At 52.0% G+C, this 26260-nt stretch overlaps 2 protein-coding genes across 4 annotated transcripts; one reads left to right on the top strand and one right to left on the bottom strand.

Moving 5' to 3' along the window:
• The first annotated feature begins 30 nt into the window (after nt 1-30).
• On the top strand, nt 31-8240 carry SLC39A5 (solute carrier family 39 member 5). 2 transcript variants are annotated; one of them, XM_081309644.1, is made up of 10 exons: nt 31-1556; nt 2000-2183; nt 3817-3979; nt 4118-4287; nt 4490-4704; nt 4992-5104; nt 5186-5356; nt 5541-5621; nt 5760-5950; nt 6190-8240. In XM_081309644.1, the coding sequence occupies exons 1-10, from the start codon at nt 1270-1272 to the stop codon at nt 6331-6333; spliced, it is 1719 nt and encodes a 572-aa protein (XP_081165770.1). In that variant the 5' UTR covers nt 31-1269; the 3' UTR covers nt 6334-8240. The 2 variants fall into 2 exon arrangements, with proteins under 2 accessions (XP_081165770.1, XP_081165771.1); XM_081309645.1 differs by having other exon boundaries at nt 4490-4630; nt 5011-5104.
• Nucleotides 6831-26057, bottom strand: ANKRD52 (ankyrin repeat domain 52). Of its 2 annotated transcripts, none has more exons than XM_081309642.1 (28): nt 25716-26057; nt 25311-25442; nt 24801-24879; nt 24539-24609; nt 23322-23522; nt 22113-22200; nt 21837-21979; nt 21344-21556; nt 21002-21080; nt 20620-20734; nt 20122-20204; nt 19901-20018; nt 19648-19716; nt 19352-19492; nt 19191-19271; nt 16677-16788; nt 16440-16511; nt 15992-16193; nt 15659-15746; nt 15464-15581; nt 14570-14789; nt 14316-14403; nt 14121-14204; nt 13872-14017; nt 13558-13640; nt 12676-12758; nt 12421-12512; nt 6831-12000 (listed from the first exon to the last, which is right to left on the bottom strand). In XM_081309642.1, exons 1-28 carry the CDS (start codon nt 25740-25742, stop codon nt 11750-11752), a joined length of 3279 nt encoding a protein of 1092 aa, XP_081165768.1. In that variant the 5' UTR covers nt 25743-26057; the 3' UTR covers nt 6831-11749. The 2 variants fall into 2 exon arrangements, with proteins under 2 accessions (XP_081165768.1, XP_081165769.1); XM_081309643.1 differs by having other exon boundaries at nt 25311-25394; nt 25716-26054.
• Between the last annotated feature and the right edge of the window lie 203 nt (nt 26058-26260).

The following is a 26260-nucleotide window of genomic DNA, read 5'->3' on the forward strand; positions in this document are numbered from 1 at the left end:
CCTAGGCAAAGCAAGCCTGCCCCTTTAAGGTAGTGTCCCTCCCCTGCCCCGTTCCTGCAGGTGACCCTTGCCCGCCTGCCTCCCAGAAGAAGGCTGGGTCCCCTTCCTTTGGGCGTCTTTCCTGTGTCCTGCTGCCAGGTAATGTTAACCTCGACCCTCTGGACAAATCTCCCTAATCAGACTTTACTCCTCCATCTTAAATCAGGTCAGACATCAGAGGGGAGCCCACTACTTGTTTCCTTTCCCCAGCTGAGCTTCCCCTTCTTCCGTCGTCATTCCCAGAGTGTTGGCTCTTAGGATTCCTGGGGTGAGGAGTTGCTGAGAACAGTTTCTTCCCCACACATGCATTTGGGGTGACCACTTATCTGTCCTTTCCCCTCCTCCCCAACTTAGGGACACCTGGGCCAAGTCTTCCCAGGGAACATGGGGATGGAGGTTGGAGACAGGAGAAGCTCAGTACCAGATGTAAGGTGGGTGGGATAGGAGTATATACAGGAAAAGGCTCAAGTGCTATTAACTGGGTTAGGGGTAGAGTGAATTAATTTAAGAGGAGAAAAAACAGCACAAGTTCCTAACCATGTGGCTGTCTCAGGGCATAAAGTGGCTTGTCCCCCCCGTCGGGGCCCAGCAGACTGATCTTTGACCCCCACCCCAGATAAGAGTGAATCATTAACTCCTATGTGAACCTTCCTACACCGGCCCCGCCCCAAAGCAGGTGGGCTAGGAGGGGGAGCCTATCCATCACTGCCCTCTATATGACGTGGACTCCATTGCACCTTGGCACCTGGAGGCTGAGCCCAGGACTCCATTGCACCTGGGCACCTGGAGTTTCCCCCTCTCTGGCTTGGGAACTTCTTAATGTACACAGCAAGGCCTGCAGGGAACTGAGGTGAAAGTTTTCACATTGCCAGTAAGGGTGAGGCCCTGGGAATTTAGGGGGCATAGAGAGGTAGAACAAGGTTAGGGGTGAGTTATGGGAGACCAGGGAAGAATGCAGGTGTGGAGAGAGGGCTGGATCAGGAAGGTGCTCTAGAAACTGGCAAACAAGAGACTGTTCCAGGAGACTATTGGAAGGGTAGAAGAAAGCCTGAGTGGGGGCTGCTGCTAGATTCAAGTGGGGGACAAGTGGAAGTACTGATGGTCCTCCCCTAGCATGGAACCCGAGACAGAGAAGCAGCCTTGATCCCTTCCTTCTTGTTCTTTTAGGGCACAGTCCTAAGGATGTTCCAGGTGGAATAGAAGCCAGAATCAGAGCTCTAATTCCTTTCAATGATGGGGGCCCCAGTGTGTTTTCTGCTGACTGGCCTATGTGTAGGGTTGATCTTAGGCTGGGTAGGGGGTTCAGTCCCCAACCTGGGCCCTGCTGAGCAGGAGCAGAATCACTACCTGGCCCAGCTGTTCGGCCAGTATGGAGAGAATGGGACGCTGACAGCAGGGGGCCTGGCCCGGCTTCTTCATAGCCTGGGGCTGGGCCGAGTTCAGGGGCTCCGCCTGGGACATCATGGGCTTCCAACTGGTCCAGTTGCACTCCCAGCTGAAGACAATTTCACACACAGGTACTAACCCCTCTGTCCACCCCAAAATGCTACATCTCAGCTCTTCTCAGTGCTTAGATCAATCTCCAGTTGCCTAGTGCTGGCTCCCTTGAATGGATCCCTGGAATTACAAATTATTTGGAACCCAACTCCTTAGTATTCTCATTGCCTTCTTGCCTCTTCCAAATCCCTATGCCCTCAAATTCCTTATTCTTAGACCCACTACTCAATGTCTTCAGATTTATTTTGCTCCCAATTTATAGCATTTCTGGCTTTTCCCCTCCCCTGCAGCTCTCATTCTTGAGCCTCCCTATAAAGTGAGAGCGCCCAGATTTCCTCAGGACTGATATGCCTTGGGTTTCTGAGTCCCAGGAACTCCAGCCAGTGGCTGGCCTTCCCTTCCCCTAAGGACCCTGAGAGACTCTCAAGGAAGAGAATCTGATTTGCTGTCCCATCCATTCCAGGCCACAGGACCCTGAGCTGAGCGTGGATGTCTGGGCAGAGATGCCACTGGGTCCCTCAGGGTGGAGTGACCTAGAAGAGTCCAAAGCCCCCCACCTACCCCGTGGGCCAGCCCCCTCGGGCCTGGGCCTCTTTCACAGGCTTCTACTACTGGATCATTCATTGGCCGATCATCTGAATGAGGATGTGAGTTTGATGGTTTCTAGAGATGGGGAAGGAACCACAGGATTAGGTAGCCTGAAATGTTTAGGGTCAGTAATTTAATAGTTACTTAAAAAAAAAAAAAAATCTCTGGAGGCTTGGAGTACAGCACAGTGGTAGAGCCCTTGCCTAATGCACGCAAGACCCTGGGTTCAATCCCCAACAATGCAAAAAGAAAAAAGAGACAGAAAGAGAGAAAATCCTAATGTGGTAATGTGGTTTTAGGATATGTTATCCAGTAGTAGAAGTTATTCTGTTTGTGCTCAGACAGGTGAGCACACACCCAGAACTCTTAAGACCCAGTTTAGGGGCCACATTTGGCAAAGTAGAGAATCTAGAGAAGCAGCTCAGTGCAGGATCTGGGTATGGTTATCTAGAGAGGAGTCTTGCAGGGAGTGGATGGCTGTCTCTATCTAGAGAGACAAAAAACTTACTCCACTGTTCCATATACCCCAAAGGGCAGATGAAGTTACCTAACCTTGACACAGGCCCAGCAAGAGCTCCATTACAGGAAGCATTCAAGCCCAGGCTGAATGAACATGTGAACATGTGACAGGGTCTTTGAGAGGGAAGTTAGATGGCATTTCAGATTTTTTTTTCTCTTATTTTTTGGTACTGGGGACCTAATTCAGCAGTGCTTTACCACTTCGCTATGCCCCTAGTCCTTTTTTATTTTGATGGGATCTCACTAAGTTGCTGAGGTGAGGTTGGTCAAGACAAACTTTTGATTCTCCTGACTAAGCCTCCCAAGTAGCTGGGATTATAGCCATGTGCCACAAACACCTACTTTCTCATTTCAGGTTCTTTTCCCTTCTAGGATTCTGGCACGGAGGGCTCTAGTTGTCCAATCAGGTCCATCACCAAACCAATGAATTACCAGAGCTTGCTGGACATGGTGGCACACACCCATAATCTCAGCAACTCAGGAGGCTGAGGCAGGAGGATTGCAAATTCAAGTCCAGCCTCAGCAGCTTAGTAAGGCCCTAAGCAACATAGTGAGACCCTGTCTCAAAACAAAAAATTAAGCCAGGCACAGAGGTGCACACCTGTAATCCCACTATCTCGACGAGAGGCTGAAGCAGGAGGATCACGAGTTCAAAATCAGCCTCAGCAACATAGCGAAATCCTATCTATAAATAAAATATAAAAAGGGCTGGAGATGTGGCTCAGTGGTTGAGTACCCCTGGGTTAAATCTCCAGTACCTAAATAAATAAATAAATAATGAAAAGGCTTGGGAATGTGGCTCAGCTGTTAAGTGTCCCTAGGTTCAATTCCTGGTACCAAAAAAAAAAAAAAAAAAAAAGAGAGAAAAGAAAAAAGAATAATCAGGGGCTTTGGGGAGAGAGAGGATGGCAGTATTCACTAGCACCTACTTTGTATCAAATTGAATATTTGCACTGGATTGAATATTCACTAGTAATTAACGAATATTGATTATAAGTACCCTTGTCCTCAGTCCCTGGTGTACCTGCCAATCTGAGCAAAGGGGACCCTAGAAGGAATGGAAGGACAGATGTAAAGGAATGGACAGATGTAAAGGAATGGAAGGACAGATGTAAAGATATGAGTCAGTTACGAGTGTCTCCCTAAGGTATGACCCTCTCCTCAACTGCCCAGTGTCTGAATGGCTCCCAGCTGCTGGTCAATTTTGGACTGAGCCCTGCTGCCCCTCTGACCCCCCATCAGTTTGCTCTGCTGTGCCCAGCCCTGCTTTATCAGATCGACAGCCGTGTGTGCATCCAAGTCCCAGCCCCAGCACCTCCAGGGAATCTACTTTCTGGTCAGTGGGTGAGAGTGGGGTGGGGTACCCTGAGCCCTAGTAGGGAGTAGACCCCATGCAAAGGAAGGGGATTCGCTGGGGCCCCACATTGCCTGTGGGTCCAGCCCTGGCCTAACTTCAGCCCCTGATTCTCCCCAGCCCTGCTTCATAGTGCCCTGGCAGTCCTGTTGCTCAGCCTCCCTGCTCCCCTCTCCCTGCTGCTGCTACGGCTCCTGGGACCTCGTCTATTGCAGCCCCTGCTGGGCTTCCTGGGGGCCCTGGCCGTGGGCACTCTTTGTGGGGATGCACTGCTACACCTGCTGCCACATGTACGTGAAGCCCCTTCCTTATATCCCTGACCAATGACAGCCAGCCTTCATTCTTGGCCATAGGACATCCCCTCCCACTTCTGTCAGTTTCCATGTCCCACTCCCCCACATCTGGCTTCAGCCCACAGCTGCCTTCCAGAAGGGAGGGAGATGCTATTTGATATAGGTGCTTCCAGGTCTGCCCTGACCTCCTCTCTCTCAGGCAAAAGGAGGGCAACACACAGGACCTAGCGGGCAACCAGAGGAGGACCTGGGTCCAGGGATATCGGTGCTTGGAGGCCTCTTCCTGCTCTTCACACTGGAGAACACACTGGGGCTTTTGCGGAACAGAGGTCTCCGGCCAGTGAGTGACACCTTTTTCTCTTCCTCCTGTCAAGATGACAGTCCTAGCCAGGAACTGGCCAAACAAGCCAGGAGGTGAGGGGCAGCATGTGCCTCTGGATTTTAGATATTTGCCTAACTGTGCAGGACCTGTCTGCCAAGAATGGGTAGGGGTTTCCTAGCACAGACCCAGGACTTCTGGCCAAATGGCCTCCTCTCCTAAGTTCAAGTCAACAAGAAACAGAGGGAGGTGCCAATTTGGGAAAAGAATAGAGGCCAAAGAACATCCCCAGGTGCCAGAAGTGGAACCAGGTGTTACTTTTCCCACCTGGTGGCCTGGCTTCCCCTTAATCCCCCAGTTCTGCTGCCTCCTCCACCAGGAGGGATACAATCCTATTTCAGAGATGCTGCAGGCGAAAAAGGGACCTCGAAACACCAAACTTGGACCCCGAGGATGGCAGTGGGATGGCCCTTCGGCCCCTACAGGCAGCTCCAGGTGACTAGAAGAGAAAATGAGGAGTAGGCTCCATCAGGCAGTCTCACTTGCAGCTACCAACACTTGTCCTTCTTCCTGCAGAGACAGGGGCTCAGGGCCAGAGGGAGCAGAACAGCCAGTCCCCACCAACACCAGCCCTCCCTGGGCACCAAAGCCACAGTCACAGGCACCAGGGTGGCAGCAGTGCCAACATCACATGGATGGTCCTTCTAGGAGACGGTCTACACAACCTCACCGATGGGCTGGCCATAGGTGACAGAAGAGGGAATGGTGTGGGGGAGGCTGGTCCTAGGGTAGTTCAGGGTTCGTAGTTATCAGCTGTGGCCAGAAGATGGCTACGGGGGAAGGTGGGGGGAGATGAGAGAATGACAGACACACACAGGCACCGACTCCCAAGGAGACTTCTGGGCCGACTTCCCAATCCTGCTAACCCCAGGTGCTGCCTTCTCCGATGGCTTCTCCAGTGGCCTCAGCACTACCCTAGCAGTCTTCTGCCATGAGCTGCCCCATGAACTGGGTAGGAATGGCCCAGGAGGGTGGGGTGGGCTCTCGAGAGGAGTAGCCTCCAAGGGGTAGAACTTGGAGGCTGGCGGGCAACACAGGTGAGGGGCAGCGCTGGCTTATTCCCTCCTATTCTATCCTCTCTCCCCAACAGGTGACTTTGCAATGCTGCTCCAGGCAGGGCTGTCCTTTCGGAGGCTGCTGCTGCTGAGTCTTGTGTCTGGAGCCCTGGGTCTTGGGGGTGCAGCACTTGGGGTGGGGCTCAGCTTGGGCCCTATCCCTCTCACTCCCTGGGTGTTTGGGATCACTGCTGGGGTCTTCCTCTATGTGGCCCTTGTGGACATGGTGAGAGGTGTGGGGAACAGCAGAGAAATCAAGGGAAGTGGGGAGATGGGTGTGGAGGAAAGGGAAGTATCAGTCCCTCTGACTTCTACCACCAGATCCTGGAGGGTGTTGCTCCACAGGTCTGCCAGAATCTGAGACACAAGGGATAGAAAGTGTTGTGGCAGGGACTAGACACCCTTCCTCTTGAGTTAAGAGGTCAGAGACAAGGTCAGAATCATGACATTCTTCTTTTCTTTCAGCTGCCAGCCCTGCTTCGTCCTCCAGAGCCCCTGCCTACTCTCCATGTGCTACTGCAGGGGCTGGGGCTGCTGCTGGGGGGCAGCCTCATGCTTACCATAGCCCTGTTGGAGGAGCAGCTCTTGCCCCTGGTCCCTGATGGCTGATAGGGGCCAGGGGCAAGGGGTCCAGATTGCCCTTCCTTCCCCCCAACCACAGGAATGGAGGCGGGACACAGGGCCAGTAGGAGCAATAGGATTTTAATAAACAGAACCCATCCCAAAGCCATGACTACGACAGTTGTACTTGCACCAAAACAGCATAGAAAAACCAGGGTGTGCTGGGAGGGCTCAAAGCAGGTTGGGGGAGGACATGAGTAGGGCCTGGGGGGGGTGCAGGGTGCATCAATCTTTAGGGAGAGCATTGTGCTTTAGCCCAGGGAAGAGGGGGAGGGGTGGGGCAAAATGCACCGAGGTCCCCACTTTTTCCTGCTGCCCTCAGCACCCTGGGGATGCAGGCATTTGGGCAGATCTGCCCTTTATTGCTGCCCATCAGCATTAAACACCCCCGACCCCAACACTAGCACCACAGGTGGATCCGGGGCAGGGAGAAGGGCAGGAATGGGAAAATTGCTTAGAGAAAGATTCAACTAGAATCCAGTGAATTGTGCTCAGTTCTCTTTACTTCCTACAACCGAGTACATGGGTCACAGGGTGGAGGGTGCAACAGGACATGGAACATGCCCTTCTGTGCCCCCCAACACACACCTGCACACAGGATGGTGGTGTCTGCAGCATCACAGGTCATGCAGGGCATGGGAAAGGGGAAGTTCACACACACATAGATGCCCACAGTGGGTACCAGACAGAGAACACCCCTGAATATACACAGCTGTACATGGGGAACCCCCAGGTTCCCACCCCAACCCTCTCCCCTGTCTTGCCGTCCCCCAGGCAGGGGAACTGTATTGCTTTGAGAGAGCCACCCTGGGGGCTGCTCTGCCAGGCACCCTCCCCTCCCACCCACCCCCATTTTGGCACATCTGCAAGACACACGGCAGCGAGAGTAGGCACCCTCCCTCCCAAGCTTCTGTGGCTCGGAATTGGAGAAGGGGGTAGGAGACTTCATCCTCCATCTTTCCCCTAGCCCTTCCCAAACCCCTGCCAAACCCACTCCAGCCAGGACCCACCCCCACCCCCAAACACACACATACAAAGCTGAGCTATCCAGGAATACAAGCAGAACAAGGAGATTGTCCGGGATGGGAGTGGAGGTGGTGGGGAAAGACTGGAAGCAGAGCCCCACCCTGGTGTGGGGTAAGACTGGCACAACAGCTACTTTAGTGCAATTGGAGAGGGGGTGCCCAGAGTGAGGATGGAGACGGGAGGGAAGGCTCTCCCCGCATTCCCTGGGGCAGTCAGACTTCTGGACTCCCCAGGAAAAGGGCCTAGCAGGAGTAAGCGAGGGCCGAGGGCAGATCCTCTCGTCACCCGCCACCCTCTGCCCTCCCAAATGCAGTGACAGTGTCCCCCTCACACCTATGTGGGCAACAGCAGCCTCGGAGTCAGTACCTTCAAGTAATTCAAAGAGCAGACCCTCCCCACCCCAGCTCCCTCCCATCTCTGGGATTTGGTCGCTTCTCTAGGGGTTGGGTCAGGAGGAGGGAGTCCTCAAGTCAGACCCTTCCCTCTCTACCTCCCTCTTCCCAGACCACTGGGCTTGGTCCTCAAAGATTCCTTACCTCCGCCCTTGTCCAACCTGGGTCAAGGCTGCGGAAGGCTGGAGCCACCACAATTAGAGGGGAAGGAGCTGCTTTGCTCCTTATCCCTCCTCTTAAAAGGTAGGGTTCAAACTTGGCGGGATGGGGGCCCATACTGGCTTGCCCCAGGAGTAGGGTTTCTGGGCTAGGGTCTGTAAGGCTATTTTCCTTTGCGGTGGGAAGGGGAGGCAAGGGATGAACACTGGGTGTGGGGAGAGGGTGAGAAATGGCTGAGAGGGAAGGAGGAAGGGGCCACCCCACTGGAGCATAGTCACTGGAGTCATTTCAACAAAGAAACACTCATGTGCATAAGATTCAGAGTGTGCCTACTCCCAGCCCCGCCAGCCTGTCCCACCCCGCCTCTCAGGACCCCTTCTAAGACCGCGGAGAAGGTTTGGGGGTACAGTTGTAGAACCGTTCACTCTGGCCCCACCCATCCTACCACCAGCCTCTTCTCCCCTTCTAGGTCCAGGGAGTAAGAAGGTGCTCAGGTGGGCAGACAGCGGTGGAAACAGTATTGAGTTTTCCTTTGGTTACATATTGAAGGCAAAGGTGAGCTGGACTTACAGTCAAAACGGATAGGGGTGAGAAAGGAAGAGGGGCCATGGCTGGGGTTGGAGAGGGAGGCAGACCCTCCTTAGCCCCTCCACCCCAAGGAACACACATCTACGTGGGGGTGGCAGTCCCTCAGTCTCATCTCTCCCACCCCCACAGCACCAAACAAAAGGAGAAGCCCCCTCCCCCCAGGGCTGCTCCCCACCCCAACCTGGGCTGTACATTCAGTGGTTCTCAGCAGTCCTATGGCTCAGGGGGCCACGGGTGGGGGAGGTGGCCCATCAGTCTCAGTTGGACAGTGGCAGTGACCCAGGTCTGTTGGTCCTTCCAGGGACCTACAGTTTGTGCCATGTGTTTTTCTGAAGGATAGAACACAACCCTACCAAAGCCACCGCCCAATCAGAAACATCCCCCCAAAATCAGAAACTAAAAGCTGGCTTTTTTCACATCGCCCTCTGATTCACACATCTGTCTCCTGTGTAGCCCTCGCTCCATCTCCTTTGCTGGGACCTGGGGCTGCTCCCAGGGTCCTCACTTAAAATAGGCCTTTTCACAAAAGTGCTTATTACTTGAAGCAAGTGCTTTAGAGCTGTGGTGGGGAGAGGGGGAGGGGAGAAGGGAGGGTAAAGAGAAGGAGATACTTCCTCCCCCACCCTACCCCCTTTAGATTGGGGGGCATTCTGCCTATTTTACTTCTCCACACCCGTTTAAGTCAAAAAAAATCTTAACATTAAAATAAATATGCAGTGGCCATGAGAATGGTCAAAATGCTTCAAAAAACACTAGGGACTAGGGAACTCGGGCTGGGGTGCAGGATTTCCTTTGGCATAAGGAGAGGAGGCTGCTTGCCCTCCAGGCCTCCTCACAGCCACATGAGGAGGGACAGAGGACTTCCTGCCACCCCCCCCCCCAGCACTGCTGACAGTGTGCCGAGGGGCAGCAGGGAACACACAGCCACCAGAAATCTCATCTAGCAAAACAAAACAATGGGGCTCCTGACAAATACTCAGACTCTTCCTGTCATCGCCAAGCATTGATAAAGGAGAACACGACTGATACCCCAAGTCTTCCCCATAGGACCCATCTCCCTGCTCCCTGTGCCCCCCACCACCTAATTCCCAGCACCAAAATGAGAGGAAGGGGGTGGAATGGGAAGATTTTAGGAGAGAGAATTGAAGTTAGGGGGCAAGCTCTGCAGAACCAGCAGGGTTGGGGTGGGGGCAGCAGCCCTTAAGAGAGGTCACATTGATTGTCGTATAGGGGAGGACAGGGTATGGAGGTGGGCAAGAGGGGCATCACAAGGCCCTTTGGCTTTGAAAACAAAAATAAAAACTAAAAGCTGCACAATCCTTCTCACCAATAATGGTCATTTGGAAGCCTTGAAATGGTTTAGGATCTGAGGGTTGGGGGAAGCAAGACACAAAGAGACAGGGGAATAATAGGGATCATGAATAAAATTAAGGACTTGGACAAACACCCCAGGCTTTAGGAAACCAGCATGAGGTAAGGTTAAGGGTATCTGTGGGGAGAGAGGGATCCCTGGGACAGCCCCTCTCCCCTTAGCCCACCCTTGGGCTAAGGTGGCAAGACATTCAGGAGACACAACTGAAAAATGGGTAAGATTGTGAATAAAGCAAGCTTGAGTGGGGAAGGTGGATGAGGGATTCCCTAGGGGAGACCCTGTACTGTGTAAACGAAGCCTGTCCAGTTCTCGAGGGACAATACTGATGACAGCCAAACTGGGCAAGGATGCACTGTGTGAGTGGGTAGTGGGGCAGGACCTCTATTCAAGTTCTGTGTCTTGGCCCCTGGCTGAGGTATTGAGTGTGAGGAAGGGAACACTGGGCTACAGGAGTGGGTCCAACTATGCAGAGGCTTACCTAGCAGACGGATGGACAGGGCATCTGAAGGGACCAGGGCCAGATTCAATGCTACATTTAGAGAGAAAACTGCCCCCTCCTCACTCCAGCCCAGTTTGGCTTCTGGGGTGCACCTTCTAGGAGTCTTATAAGTGCAGCCCCCAACTCAATTCCATCTCTCCCCCTGCTGGGAAGGCAGGAGACCAAGCCTCAGTATCTACCTGTCATTCTCTCCTTACGAGCTTCCTCCTCACAGGTGGGAGGCCTGCTTCTCCAACTCATGGCCACAGTCCCTAGTCTGCCCTGCCCCTCCCACCATCTTTGGCTTCAGATCAGGAGTGACCGGGGGTAGCGATACTCTCAGATGTGACAGGAGATGGAGGCAGACAGGGGGCATAGAGGAACTCTGGGATTGGGGGCACAGGAGGAAGAACACAGTCCCTCCCTCCACACACATGCAAGCACATGCCTGAAACACGGAGGACATACTAAGGTTGTGATTTTGAAATGGGCAGGAAATAAATTTGTTTCTTCCCCTAAAAGATAAAATGCTTACTTAAAAATTCATGACAAGCCTCAAAGTTCAAGGAGAGAAGGGCCAGGGAAGGAATGGCCACAGGCTCCGCTCTCCCAAAAGAAGTGAAAAGAAAGAAGCAAGGTTAAAGTGCGTGGTTAGGGGGCCAGGCCAGAAATGGGAGGAGAGGAGGGGGCAGGCTGTGGGGGCAGAACCAGCCCTTGATTTGCATATGAGGAGCCAGGGGAGAGTGCAGGATTGGGGCCCAGGTACAGTAGTTGCTGCTTCAAGTGTTTTGCATTTGAACTTTAGGGGTGGTAGGGTACAGAGTAGGGGAAAAGCTCCAGGCCCCAGTGCTAAATACCCTCCCCCCTCATCCTCTAGCTGCCCCTGAAGGGGGAGGGAGACACCCCCAGAGTGCTCACACAGTACCAGAAATTAAGGCTTCTCACTGCTGCAGGGATGGAGGGGCTGGCTGAGCAGGGAGGCAGTGATGGGTACGAAAGAAGAGGAAGGGTCTGCCTGGCAGTAGTGGCAGGGGGAAGGTGAACACAGAAAGGAGAGTCAGAGGGAAGAGTGGGGAGCTGGCAGCAGAAAGGGAGAACTGAGAGATGGAGTGAAAGAGGGGGAGCCAGGCATTTAGCAATCATTTTGGGACACTTGGCAGAAGGGATTGCCCTGGGGGTACCAAGGGTCCGGGATGCTCCCTGTCAGTCCCAGACCCCTGCCAGGCCAGGATGGTGTGGCAAAGGGATGAGCAGGTGCTCCCCAGTGCTTCCTTTCCCTCTGCCCCACCACCCAGTCGTGTTCTCCTTTAAAGTGCCCTAAATGTTTAGACTTTTTCTAAATAAATAGAATAAGATAAGCCACCGGCAGGGGAAGGTACACTGGAGGAGCTACTCAGAGTAGCAGCCATCTAACCCAATGGCGCCGTGCCGCTCCTGGCTGTAGGGACAGGAGGCCCCGTGGGGCAGGGCACCACAGCCACCCACCGTCTTGGCGGCTGCGATGCCGCAGTTCTTGAGCAGGCTGAAGCTGAAAGGACTAACGGCGTCCTTGGGTGGGAAAGGCTTCATGGTGGAAAGGATCAAGGCCAGGCAGTCTGCCACATCTTTGTTGGGGGCACAGGCCAGTGCTGGGGTGTGACCTGCAGGGCCAAGAGGGAGAACTGAAGCACAGGATTCTGTATCCCTGGATCTCCATCTACCCGCCCCTGGACCCTGAGTTCTCATCTGTGGAATGGAGCCAAGGCAGGCAAGCACCTAGAATGGTCAGCAATCAAGGGAGGTGAGGGCCACGGAGGCTGACAGGCAGATTCTGAGTGTGGGGTAAATGGTAGAGCATGGGGTCAGAAGCCCAGGGTATGTGGGAGATCTTTCCAACTGCTGGCTCCACCTGGTTCCATCAGACTCCACTCTTGAGACTCAGAGTACTGGTGTTGGGTCCCTGTTCTCAAGAGTTCCCTTGGGAAGAAAATCTCATTTATAGCAAAGTTAAGAAGTCACCTCCTGAAGAATGTCCCTGATCCCAAACCCAGGAAAGGCAGGGGACTCCAAACCCCACCCACCTTCTTCATCCACAGCCAGCACTGTGGCCCCACGACTCAGCAGGGCCTGCACCACAGAAGCTAGACCATTCCGGGCAGCAATGTGGAGTGGCCTTGGAATAAAGGAAAGAAAAAGGAAGCACATGAAATCCGCAGGAGTCCGAGCTGCCCTGCCAGTTGCAGGCAGGCAACATGGACACCATAGAAATATTGGGAGCTCCCTATAACCTGGGGCTTCCATCTTCACCCACCTGCCTCCCCCAGCCAGGCACTTACATCTGCAGCGCACTGTTGGTAGCATTGATAAGGCCAAGGTCTTGGGTTTCTGCCAGGATCATGAGGGCACATTTCTCATGCCCCTGAGGGAAAGGAACAGAGAGTGGAGAATTGTGAGGTGGAAGCATGACAAGCAATAGGGTAAAAGGTGGAGAGGGTGGCAGGCAGACAAGCAGCTGTCAAGTCATATAGGTTGGACAATCCTGACTTCTACTGTAGACCTCTCTGCAATCAAGACCTGCCCCTCCTTGCCCAGCTTGGTCGTGCATGCCTATAATCCCAGAGATTCAGGAGGCTGAGACAGGAGGATCAAAAGTTCAAGGCTCAGCAACTTAGTGACATCCTATCTTTTTTTTTTTTAACATTTTTTTATAGTAGATGGACACAATACCTTTATTTAATTTATTTATTTACTTTTATTTTTATTTTTGAGAGAGAGAGAGACAGAGAAAGAGGAAGAGAATTTTTTTTTTTGGAGAGAATTTTTTAATATTTATTTTTTAGTTTTTTCGGTGGACACAACATCTTTGTTTGTATGTGGTGCTGAGGATCGAACCCGGGCCGCACGCATGCCAGGCGAGCGCGCTACCGCTTGAACCACATCCCCAGCCCCACCTTTATTTTATTTTTATGTGGTGCTGAGGATAGAACCCAGTGCCTCACACATGCTAGGCAAGCATTCTACTAGCTAAGCTACAGTCCCAGCCCAGTGACATCCTATCTTAAAATAAAAATTTAAAAGGGTTGGGGATGTAGCTCAGTGGTAAAGCACCCCTGAGTTCAATTCCCAGTACCAAAAAAAACCCCAAAAAACAAAAAAGACCTGTCCCCTACATCAAGCTCTGATCCTTATGCAACCCCAGACCCAACTCTAGGCAATACCTTGCTACAAGCCAGGTGGAGGGCAGTGTTCTTGTTTTCATCTAGCACAGTCAGGTCTGCCTTCCCACGATATAGCAGAAATTCTACAACAGAAATGGGACAGAGGGATTGATGCCTCCCTCCAGGACAGCCATCACCCCAACTTTCCACCCTCCTAGCTACATATACTTTGCTTCCCACCCACAGTGGGTGAGACATCCAAAGGCATACTCTTGCATTCTGAACCCAGTCCAAATCAGTCCTCACGGGCAGGGCTGCCCCATCCTACAAACACCCCCAGGAGTGCCTCTCTTCCATAGCTGGCCCCTACACACCCACAGCAGCGGTCTGCCCGTTCTCAGCCGCCGTCATGAGCGCAGTGCGGCCTGTGTGGTCAGTGGCGTTCACCTCGGCTTGATGCTGTAGCAGCATCCGGAGACCAGAGACATTGTCCGCGAAGGCAGCGGCGTGAAGGGGGGTCCTGGGGGGCCAGGGTAGAATGAAATAAGGAAGACTCTTCTGCCTGTGTAGAACACAGAAGCCAGATGCAGCTCAGGCTTCTCCCCAAGCCTTCTATCACTCACCGTCCTTTGGCGTCTCGGCTGTTCACAATCTTGGCACCCAGAGCTCCCAGCAGCATCTCTGTGGTGCTGTCCTGGTTATTAATTCTGGGGGAGAGGGAGGAGGAATCATCAGGAAGGACATGGCCAATGAACTTCCTGCCCTAAGCCCAGGTCAGAGCACCCTGAGAGAAGACTGACACAGAGGAAGGAACTTACACTGCACAGTGCAAAGGAGTGAAGGGGTTTCCCTCTAGGTATGAGAACGGGCTGTGTTCAAGTAACAACTCCAGACAATCTTCATGTCCTGGGTAGGAATAGGAAAGCGTGGTAATGGGGAGAAATGGCAAGGTCTCTCCACTTGTCTTGTCCTCTCTGTTTCTGACCCACTAATCCAGGTCCCCTCGGACAAACCACCTTTCTTCTCTATATCCAACATACACTCCTACACCTGCCAAAGGCCCCACCCATACCAGTGTAGGAGGCCCAGTGCATGGGCGAGTATCCGCTGTAATCCACCCCAGCATCTAAGGGGTCTGTGGAAAGGGCAGCCTGTAGCAGGGTACGCAGTACTGCAGTGTGGCCACAGGCTGAGGCCAGGTGAATGGGCGTGCGTCCCTTAAAGTCTCGGCACAGCACAAATGCATCATGGTCCAGCAGGGCAGCCAGGCAGTCCTCACAGCCAGTCACTGCCTACGGGGAACATGGGTGAGAATTAGAGCACTCCCTTTCTACTGCTCAGTCAATGGGGGCTGGCCAGGAATAAGAACCACTTCCAGGGCTCTGCTGTTTCTACAACAAGGATTCTAAATGTAGGGATCAACCTATCCCTTCCTGACTCTCTGCCAACAGGTAAAATGGTCAAAATTAATCCTGAAGCTCTGGAATGAAAGACCAAATGGAGAGTAAGGAGAATGAGGGATTAAAGAATCTTGTGAGAAAACCAGGCACACCTGTAGTCCCAGCTACTTGGGAAGCTGAGGCAAGGCTCACCTGAGCCCAGAAGTTTGAGGGAGGCCTAGACAACAGAGGGAGACACCATTTCAAGAAAAAAGAATCTTGGGGGAGAGGAGGCAGTTTTAGAACAAGTGATTGTGGAGAAGATCTGGGTGATGGCATCACTACCCAATGGGACAAGGCCAGCAATGGGCATGTCTGGGTAGTGAGCATGTGACTGCATGTGATGACAAGGCAAGGTCACCAGGTAAATCAACTAGGGATGTCAGGTACTCATCCCAGAGCAAACATAGCAGGCCCAGTGATATCCCAAGCACAAAATACTGGCCTGCCTCCTAGACTGTCTTGTGCCTGCTGCAGCAATTCCTATTTTCCCTGCATTGAGGCCTGTTTTTAATAAGCTCACTCACCCCACGGTGTAGGGCTGTGCGGCCCCGGAGGTCAGCAGCATCAGCTGTGGATCCTTTCTCTAGCAGCAGATGTACACAGTCCACGTGGCCATTCATGATAGCCAGCATTAGTGGGGTTCTACAGAGGGAACAGGAGAAAGGGTGAGGGTCCAGCAAGGATGGGAAAACCTGCACCCTTCCCTTGCCCACACTCACTGTCCATAGGCATCCATGACATCTGTGATGTCAGCACGTTCCCCACTGTCGATCAGCAAGTGCAGGGAATCAGTGTGGCCAGAGGCAGCTAAGAGAAAAGGCAGCCTGTGTCAGGACAGCATCAGGAAAGAGGGAGGCTAGGTTAGCCTAATGGACTCAAGGGTTGAGGTTATGGGAAAGCCTGTAACAGGGAGAAATTTCCAGTGTAGGAAGCTACCAATCAGGATTTTTAAGTTTTCATCCTCCTTGCCCTATCCCACTGTCAGTCCTAACTCTGTTCAGGAGGGATTTGGCATGGCAAGGGGAGAGCAGCAGCCCAAAGTTGGTACTAACCAGCAGCGTGTAGGGGCGTCCACTTGCGCTTGCGCTCCTTGATGAGGGCAGAGGCGCCATGGGCTGTAAGCACCTCCACACACTCAGTAGAGCCTCGCTCAGTAGCCAGGAAGAGCGCGGTCCGGCCCTTGTGGTCCCTTACATCCAGATTCACCAGCGTCTCAGCGAGTGTCTTCAGGGCTTCACAGTGACCGTTGTAGGCCTAGAGTGGCGCATAGTAACCAATGGATATAGCTGTTGGGGCCCCTGGGACAGAGGCTCCAGGCATTAGTCCTCCACAAGCTCCTTGGGCCCCTCAGGTATCTTCGCTACACTGTGCCCATCCTCGGCTTGCCAAATCTCCACAAGAAGGCAGAAGCAAGGATGGAGTCACAAGTGCTAGGACCCTTGTTTGAGCCTGGGGGCAGGAAAGGACAAGGAAGACAAGAGGAAAAGACATGGGACTCACAGCTAAGTGCAAAGGGCTGACTGGAATGGTGCTCTCCACATCCTCCAGGCAGTTAAAGGACATTTCTAAGAGCTGGAATGGACAGGAAAGCAGGTGCTGAGATTCTGGAACTCCCAAGATATTGCCACCTGCCCACACTCATAGGGGTGACCTGTAGACCACATCTGATTCAACCGCCCCTAGGTTTCAGAACCACAAACCCAAAGACAGACTGTGTGCCCTGGTCTCCACACATACCAGTTCGAGGTTCTGTCTGTTGCCATAGGCGGCTGCATAGTGCACAGCTGTGTAGCCCTGCCTGTCCCGCAGGGAGGGGTCTGCACCATTATCCAGTAAGAACTCCAGACAGCTGTAGAGCCAGGAGTAGATTGTGAGGCAGGGTCAGCCTAACCTGGGGCACAGTTCTGGTGGGGGCAGAGGAGAGGGGCAAGGGAGACGCATAGGACACCCTCTGCTCTACATGAGCTCTCTAACCCTGTTCAATCTTCAACCCTAGCTTCATACCCACTTTTTTAACAAAGTCTTCCCCAGGACACTGACTTCAATGCCCTCCTTCATCTTCTGGACAGTCTACTGGAGAACCCTGGCACACTATTCAGCTACTAGCCTTCTGCTGGCCAACAGGCTTGCCTTGCCTCCAGGCTTGTTAGCCCACCCCCTTTTTGGTACTGGGTGATTAAACTCAGTGTCACTCAACTACTGAGCCACATCCCCAGCACTGTTTTGTATTTTATTTAGAAACAGGGTCACACTGAGTTGCTTAGTGCCTCACTTTTGGTGAGGCTGGCTTTGAACTCTTTTTTTCTTTTTTTTTTTTTTAAAGAGAGAATGAGAGAGGGAGAGAGAGAATTTTTTTTTTTAAATAAAATATTTATTTTCTAGTTTTCAGCGGACACCATATCTTTGTTTGTATGTGGTGCTGAGGATCAAACCCAGGCCGCACGCATGCCAGGCGAGCGCGCTACCGCTTGAGCCACATCCCCAGCCCTGGCTTTGAACTTTCGATCCTCCTGTCTCAGTCTCCTGAGATACTGGGATAACAGGCATTCGCCACCTCACCCGGTTAAAACACGTTGTAAGAAGGCCTGCTCCTCCTAGCCTATCTGAAGAAATCCAAAGCAACCAAACTCAGCTTCTCTCCTCTATAAAGCCTTCCCAACCTCCCTGTTACTTGCCTCCTCCTCTGAATTCCCTTGGCACCCTTCTTATACCTTACTTGCAAGAGTAATAATAAGCAATTTAGCACAATGTGTCAAGTACTATGCTAAGCATGTGTGTTTAAATCTCATAATGATCCTCAAAGTTAGATACTATTTTTATCACTACTATGATTAAGGAAACTGAGGCACAGTGAAGTTAAGAAATTTGTCAAAGTTCACTATGAGCTAAGCCTCCTAGATTTTAGCGCTCCCCCCACTTTTTTGGTACTAGGAATTGAACTCAGGGCACTCAACACTAAGCCACATCCCTAGTCCTATTTTGTATTTATTTAGAGACAGGGTCTCACTGAGTTGCTTAGTGCCTCACTTTTGGTGAGGCTGGCTTTGAACTCACGATCCTCCTGTCTCAGCCTCCTAAACCACTGGGATTACAGGTATGCGCCATCGTGCTCAGCTTAGAGCCCTTTTTTTAAAAAAAAAAATAAATTTTTTATTTTAGAACAGTCTTAGATTTACAAAAACACTGTGAGGATAATACGGAGTTTTCATATACTCCATATCTAGTTTCACCCATTATTAACCTCTAACATTAATAAGTACAAGTGTCCTTTTTCTATTTATTTTTTCAGATGATTAGCATTAGCACTAAGCCACATCCCCAACCCTTTATATATCTTATTTAGTTACTTAGGGCAAACTGCTAAATTTGGCTTTGAACTTGTAATCCTCCTGCTTCAGCTTCCTGAGCCACTGGGATTACAGGTATATACCACTATACCTGGCAAATAATTTTGTTTGTTTAATATTTTTTTAGCTGTAGATGAGCACAATACCTTTATTTTATTTATTTACTTTTATATGGTGCTAAGTATGGAACCCAGTGCCTCATACATGCTAGGCAAGTGCTCTATCACTGAGCTACAACCCCAGCCCCAGTAATTTATCTTTGATCCTTATACCAACTAGAGGTGTAGCTCTGTGACAGAACGCTTGCCTAGCATGAGCAGGGCCCTGGGTTTGATCCCAACACTGCCAAAAAAAAAAAAAATCATCACTTATCCTTAGTACCCAGTAACCTAGTAAGTAAATATTCTAATATTCAGTTAAGGCTTGTTGAATAAGCAAATGACTTTGTGTATTTAGCTTTCCCATTCTTCTCAAGAAGTCCTTCCATTCCTTGAGAAGAGTTACCTCTCATATATTTGTGTGTATGTGTGTGTGTGTGTGTGTGGGTAGGTGGGTGTGTACGTCTCCCAGGAGTTGAACTCAGGGGCACTCAACCATAATCCCAGCCCTGTTTTGTATTTTATTTAGAGACAGTCTCACTGAGTTGCTTAGTGCCTTGTTTTTGCTGAGTCTGGCTTTGAACTTGCAATCCTCCTGTCTCACTCTCCTGAGCCACTGGGATTATAAGCAATGTGCCACCTCTCATATTTTGACTTCACCTAAACCCAGAGTGCTCCACACATGCTGCTGACTGACCAATGGGATAACAGGGGCTGCAGCAGCATGTTGGTAGAGATGCAGAGTGAGGGGGAGAATAATGGGGCAGGGCTGGCACTAAGTACATCCCAGGGTCTCTGCTACTCACAAGAAGGCCTCCTTCCTGCGGGACTCCTTCAGTGGCTCGTCCTCTTCAGCATCATGGCTGGAAGCAGTGTGGGGTTCCGCTCTAGGGAAAACAGAGTAAAGAAGCTGGGGGTGGCACAGGGAGGTACATGGGATTGGAAAGGGCCAAACTAGGAGCCTCACCTCCGGTAAGTGTCAGAGGCAGCAGCGTAGTGGAGGGGAGAGCAGCCTTTACAATCAGCCTCGTTGACGCCTGCCCCAGCAGTCACCAGTGTCACTGCACATTGGTAGCTACCATTGGCGGCTGCATAGTGCAGTGGGGTCCTGGAGAAAGGATGAAGGAATGAGGGGGGATCCAAATGCAACCAGATGTGCAGCCAAAAGTTACTTTGCATTTACAACACTATCCCACAGTCCCCTCACAACCCTCACATCACTCTCAGATACTCCCTGCATCTATACGATGTATATTAGCTTACCTTCCAAATTTATCTCTCCTCCTCAGGTCAGCTCCACTGCTTAACAACAAATTAAGACATTCAACATTCCTAAAAGGAAGACAACAGGAAAAAGATCTGCAACAGACCCAGGGAGGGGCTCAGAAGGGGGAAGTGATCAGCTTTTGCTGTAGAAACTGCCCTCACTGTGAGAGAGGAATAGAGCTGGGAAGCAGTGGGAGGCCCAGACCCTTGCTCACTCTCTTCTGAAGGCAGGGAAAGAAACAGAACGCACCCTCCAGAAGCAGCAGCATGAAGACAGGTGCGGCCAAGGTTGTCAGGTGTATTGATGTCAAACCCAGCTGAAAGCACATGCTCGTTGCTGAGTGAAGACACAATGCTATACAGCTGACCTGGAGGAGCAGAACAGCCACACACTGAATCAAAGAACACGGAACAGAGGAGAGGCCTCTTCTTCTCCAGCCGCCTGCCCAGTCCCAACCTGTCTGCACATACCTGAAGAAAGAAGCTTCCGGCAACAGTCAGAGAATCCAAAGAGAACAGCTAAGTGCAGGGGGAACATGTCGTGGATGCCGCGCCTAGGAAGAAATTGAGGGACTCAGTCCCTAGGTCAAGGTACCAGTTACAGACCTCTTTTCTTATTTTCCACAGTACTAGGGATTGAACATCAGCCTTGCACATGCTACACTCTGCCACTGAACTCCATCCCCAGCCCTTTTTATTTTCTCAACACGTGGTCTGTCTAACTTGCTCAGGCTGGCCTGGACTGTGTGATCCTGTTTCAACCTTCTGAGTATCTAGAATTACAGGCACATGTCACCATATCCAGTTTACTAATCTTTTTTGTGGCCCACCACCACCATGATCCTAGGAATCAGGGTAGGAGGTTCCCCAGGTTTCCCTCTGGCAAGCATCTGTATGCCTCCATATCTGATGTGAGCAGTATGTTTAGATTTGAAGTGGCCCAAAGGTGGGGTCAGGGCCCTGACTCACCGGGCAGTATCCGCGCCATTGGTCATGAGAGTGCTAATGAGCAGCTCGTGTCCATAGCGAGCAGCCACATGCAGTGGCGTGTTCCCAAATTTGTCAGCACAATCAATCTCACTACCTGAAATGGGGATACACACATACAAACTCAGGCAGACCTCAGTCTTAAGACCACTCTTACCAGTACCATAGAAGTGCTTATTATTTGTTGGTCCAGGCTAATGTTCTACATGTTGTTTTGTTCGTCAGTCTTAGGAGACTATGCAGGAATAAATTTCAAGTGCCTATCCTAACTGGAAGATGGAATAGGAGGAAAAAAGAAGGTAGGGGGTTTCTAGAGATGAGTTCCTTAGAAAAGGAAAAGAAAGCACAAAGTCTGGGCCCATACCATTTTGAATAAGGATCTGGGATCTCGTGAAACGGCCATGGATGGCAGCCATATGCAGAGGACTTTTCCCTTCTTTGCTCTGTGGAAACATAGCAAGTTTTTTTTTTTTTTTTTTTTTTTTTCAATGCAAAGCACAGAGAATGTCCTGTTTGCCCTTCCAAAGGACTCTTCTCTAAGAATGGAGGGGTCATATGGCATTTCCTCAGTCCACATTATCTTGAGTGGGCTGTTCACCCCAAAAGGCAAGTGGTCAAGTCCCCAGAAGAGCAATCCAAATATGGTCAGGACCCCCGAGAACCAGCTTCCTCTCCCCACTGGTCTAAGCCTCATCCCTTCAAGCACCTGGTAGTTGACATCTGCCCCATTGTTGACCAACAGCTCCAAGCAGAGAGCGCCATTAGTGGAAACTGCAGCCACATGCAGTGGTGTGAAGCCCTTGTCATTCGGCTGGTTGACATTGGCTCCTGCATTCACCAGCTCAATAGCCACAGCATCCTGGCCCAGGTAGCAGGCAATGTGCAAAGCTGTGTTTCCAAAAGCGTTGGGCTCATCGATCTGGATTTCCAGAAGTGAGGGTAAGACATGTATCCATTTAAACAAAGTAGAGTGGCACATATAGCCTAGAGTTCCAGAGATCCAACTGCCTCAGTAACCTCAAGTTTCTGACCCAAAAGAATGAAGGCACAATTACATAATTTTATTCAGACCCTCTCACTACATCCTCCCAACCTCCTAAAACCACGTGAACTATCCCAACATCTTCCTATCTTCAGAACAGACTCTGACTTTCAACTCCCTGCCCTTAGTTCCCAGCCCCAGAACTCAGCACCCTGACCTCAGCCCCCATCCGGAGCAGGTACTTCACCACTTCAATCTGGCCACTGGCTGCAGCTGTATGGAGCAGCCCATAGCCCTTGCGGTCCTTACAGCCGAGGTCTGCTCCACGTGCCACCAGCAGCTTCAGGACCTCCAAATGCCCTAGGAAGAGAGGATATTCTCAAGGAAGTGGAGGGCAGACCCTAAGCTTCCCTTTCCAGACTATAAACCCCATATTCTTTCCCTAAGAATTCTAAAGGTCAGATTCCTGCTTTTCCTATGTATTCTCTCTCACCCAGAAAAGCTGCCCAGTGCAGAGGCTGCCGTTCCTTTTTGTCACAGACATTCAGGCTGGCTCCCTTGTTGAGGAGCAAGTTCACCGTCTGTATCAGGATATAAAAGACACAGAGCCAAGTTTATGCCCACAACCTACCTAAGGGCAAAAGTCTCTCATCTCAAGAATAGGTGGGGATAGCCTAGAACAATCTAGAGGACTAGAGGGAACAATGGGAGCAGAAAGTAAGGAGGAGACACCATATAGGGTTAGAAGTTTGAGGGAAACTCAACTTTGAATTTTAGGGAATCTCTTCAGGTATTCTGGTGGTTATCAAATTCTTACAAGTCTTTGAAAATGTGTCAAAACATGTTTTCTCTCACCAGAAAAAGTCATACATAAAAGTATTTTCCATGCAACTTTATTTATTTATTTATTTATTTTTTAAAGAGAGAGTGAGAGAGGAGAGAGAGAGAGAGAATTTTTAATATTTATTTTTTAGTTCTCGGCGGACACAACATCTTTGTTGGTATGTGGTGCTGAGGATTGAACCCGGGCCGCACGCATGCCAGGCGAGCGCGCTACCGCTTGAGCCACATCCCCAGCCCTCCATGCAACTTTAGATGGTTTAACAACCTCCAGAAGTCCAAGTCAAGAGTTTCAATCTAGGGAATTCGGGTATTGTGGCGCATGCCTATAATCCCAGCGGCTCGGGACACTGAGTCAGGAAGATTGCGAGTTCAAAGCCAACCTCAGCAATGGTGAGGAACTAAACAACTCAGTGAGACCCTGTCTCTAAATAAAATACAAAATCGGGCTGGGGATATGGCTCAGTGGTCGAGTACCCCTGAGTTCAATCCCCAGTACCAAAGAGTTTCAATCTAGGGCTGAGGACATAGCTCAGTTGATAGAGTATTTGCCTTGCATGCACAAGGCCCTTGGTTCAATCCCCAGCATCACCAAAAAAAAAAAAAAAGTTTCAATCTAGGAGCTGAGTATGTAGCTCAGTGGTAGAGCACTTGCCAAGCATACATGAGGCCCTGGGTTTAACCCTCAAAACAAAGACAAAAAAAAAAAAGGATTTCAATCTAGTACAACCTTTCAGTTGGCAGCTTGAGCCCAAGTGTTTATATAACTATCTGGGCTGCTTCTCTCCCAGGCCTAATGGCCCAGAAGCAGGGAGAGGTAAGTAGGAAGGGAAGCTGGGCATGGAGTAGTCCCAGTTCTCACCTCAAGATGCCCACTATGCACTGCATGGTGCAGAGCACTGCGCCCACTCCTGTCAGCTACATTGAGACTGCTCAACAGGGGTGCCAGAGCCTCAGCACACTTGGTGGCACGGTTGGCAGCAGCCACATGCAATGGTGTCTGCCACAGCTTGTCCCGGGCATTCACATCTGCTGAATGTGCCAGCAGCAGCCCCAGCACCTTCTGTGAAGGGGCAGGGTATAAGAGACAAGATAGAAGGGAAACAGGAGATAAAACAAGAGTAAGCAAAAGGAGGAATAGGTCAGCATGGCATATATGTCCCATATCCCCAACACAGTCCCTTCTCATTTTCCCAACATTCCTAGCCTCTCTACACCTACTTCCCATCTCCTGGATCTCCTTAGAGATTAAAAATCGTCCTTACCTTCCTGAGGAAAACAGGGACACCTTCCTCTTCATCAAGTCTCTCCAGCCAAGTCCCTGAAAACCTTCGTTCACACATACACCCACCCCACACAAATCCACACATGTAGCTCCACATCCAAATCCCCTCACTACTCCAGGAAAAATAAATGCTCCTTTTACATCAATGGCCCAAACACTCCTTAGCCTTTCCATAGGCACCAAAATAATTTCCACACCTCAGTAAGCAAACAGATACTAGTTTCTCTCCAAAACCCACACTAAAATGTCCCTCCTAATCACTACCCACTTCATTCCCATTGACTTTAACCTCTCCCCATGGTGGCTGGAGGCAAGGAAGTGATGGAGAATTCAAGTGGAGATCTCCTTTTCCCTGTCTTCAGTATTGATGGCACTATGGTACAGGACCCACTGATGAAGTATGTTTAGCAGCTCTGCAGGCAACTTTCATGCTGCTTGAGAGGCAACAGAGCACTATCCCCATCCCCCACCACAAGGAAAGAAATCTCGTGCCTAGAAGGGGATCAGACTCAAGGTGGCCCCCCAGGGAGGGATGAGTCATTCAGGCCTGGCAGCAGGGCCCCGCAGTCTGCCAGCCCAGTGTTAAGCTCTTTCTGACGTCACATCAGCTGGCAGCACTCAGCCCCCCTTACAGCCAGTTCTAGGGGTAGAAGGGAGGAGCCAAGTTCTGGTCTCCTCCCTACCTGGGGTAGAAAAGCATGTAGGGCAAAAGAACTGAGGCTCTGGACCCTTAAGCTCCACCTTTAGTCCACTCCTTCTTTTTGGAAGGGTAAAAGAAAGTGGGAAGCTCATACCTCATTTCGGGAGGCAGCAGCACGATGAAGAGGGGTCAGCCACAGTGTGTCCTTAGCATTGACATTAGCACCTATAGGGATACAGTTTCCCATTTTGATAGGAGGTAAGGAGGAAGGAAACCAGGGATCTGGCTAGTGAATCTGGATGGAACTGGACCCTCATCTGGACCAAGCACCAGAGATCAATCCTTGAATATGAAAAAAGACTCCTCCCCTCTACTCCCCTCCCTAGATGCCACACCTTCCAGCTCCACACTTTCACCTGACATCAGTAGCAACTGGAGGATGGGGACATCGCCTACGTAGGCAGCAGCATGCAATGGGGTTCGCCTCTCTTGGTCCTGGAAAAGCAGAAAAAGAGGAGCCGCTGTGGCGAGGAACTATCGAAGGCCTCAGTTCGAGTCTCAGAGATTTAGGCCCTTCCCCACAGTCTCTTCCCAAAGGTTCTGCTGCGTCCTATATCGCAGTACTGACTCAAAGGCATGAACCTTGGGAGGGTGGAGTCAGGGCCACGGGCCGAGAAACCTCCTTTTTCCAGGAGGGGTGGGGGCGCTGCAGACCCCGATGGTTCGGAAGAGAACACCGTTTCAGGCATCCCCATCCCCTCCAATCTTGACCTGTTCTCTAACCCCAAATGCAGAGCAGGATCCCAGGGTGGGAATTGCTGTAGCCTCATCAGAGCAGAGAAGATACGGAGCCGCCCCACTGGGGAGGGGTCCAGAACACCGAAGGCCGGATTCCGGGCTTGCCATCCTCCCTGCTCCCAACTCACCAGCACATTGATGTTCTCCTTCTGCGAGAGGAGGGAACGCACTTCCTCCACATCTCGGCTAAAGATGGCCTGGACCAGGGGCGGCTGCAGGGAGAACCGGCATTCAGGCAGCGGGCCGGAGCCGGAACGGAACTGGGGGGGTGGGGGAGCACCTATGTTGGAGGGGGGCGTCGCTGGAGGGGCTCTGCTCTGGGGGTCCTGGCTGCAGCGGATTTGCCGCGGTGCCTCCGCAGGTCGCCAGGCCCCCAAGGACACCAGCTCGGTTAAGGGGAGCTCAGCGTGGGGCGGGGTGGGAGCCGCGGGAGCCCGGGTCTCGGGCCCAGCCTAGGCCGCACATCCCCGGGCTCGCGTGGTGGCGGCGCCTGACCCTGGAAGGAGGAAGCAGGGAAGGGCTGGAGGGCTGACCTGGTCCGTGATGCTGAGGATCCCCATGGCCCGGCCCGGGCTCCGTCCGCATCGAGATCCCGGCGGCGGCGGCGGTGGCTCCACCGGGGACACGGGGCGGCCCAGGCGGCGGCTGCGGCGGCGGCTGCGGGGAGAGCGCGGCCCCGCCTACCGGGGGGCGGGCGAGCGGGAGCCCGCAGCGCTCCCTGGCGGCGGTCCTGGGACCGGCCGCCGGGCGCCTTGCCGCGCAGGCTGCCCCCGGCCGCAGCGCCCGCGGCCCCGCGCGGGTGGCCCAAAGGCCCCGGCACCGCAACCCCGCGCGCAGGCCTCTCGGCTCCCCCAGCCGGCTGCGCTGTGCTGTCCTCTCCAGCCTGGCGGCCCGAGGGGTCCCCTACACCACCGTAGCGGAAACGCGGCTTCGGTCCCGAAGTGCCGCCCAACCTGAGGACCAAACGGCTGGCCAGATCTCGCCCAGCCACAGTACCCCTGGCCGAGCTAACTCCTCCCGACAGCGACTCCACCCACCAAAATAGCCAACAGACTAGAGAAAATTGTGGTGTGGAGAT

Source organism: Spermophilus citellus (genome assembly GCF_964194105.1).
Source record: "Spermophilus citellus genome assembly, chromosome: 10".
NCBI lineage: Eukaryota > Metazoa > Chordata > Mammalia > Rodentia > Sciuridae > Spermophilus > Spermophilus citellus.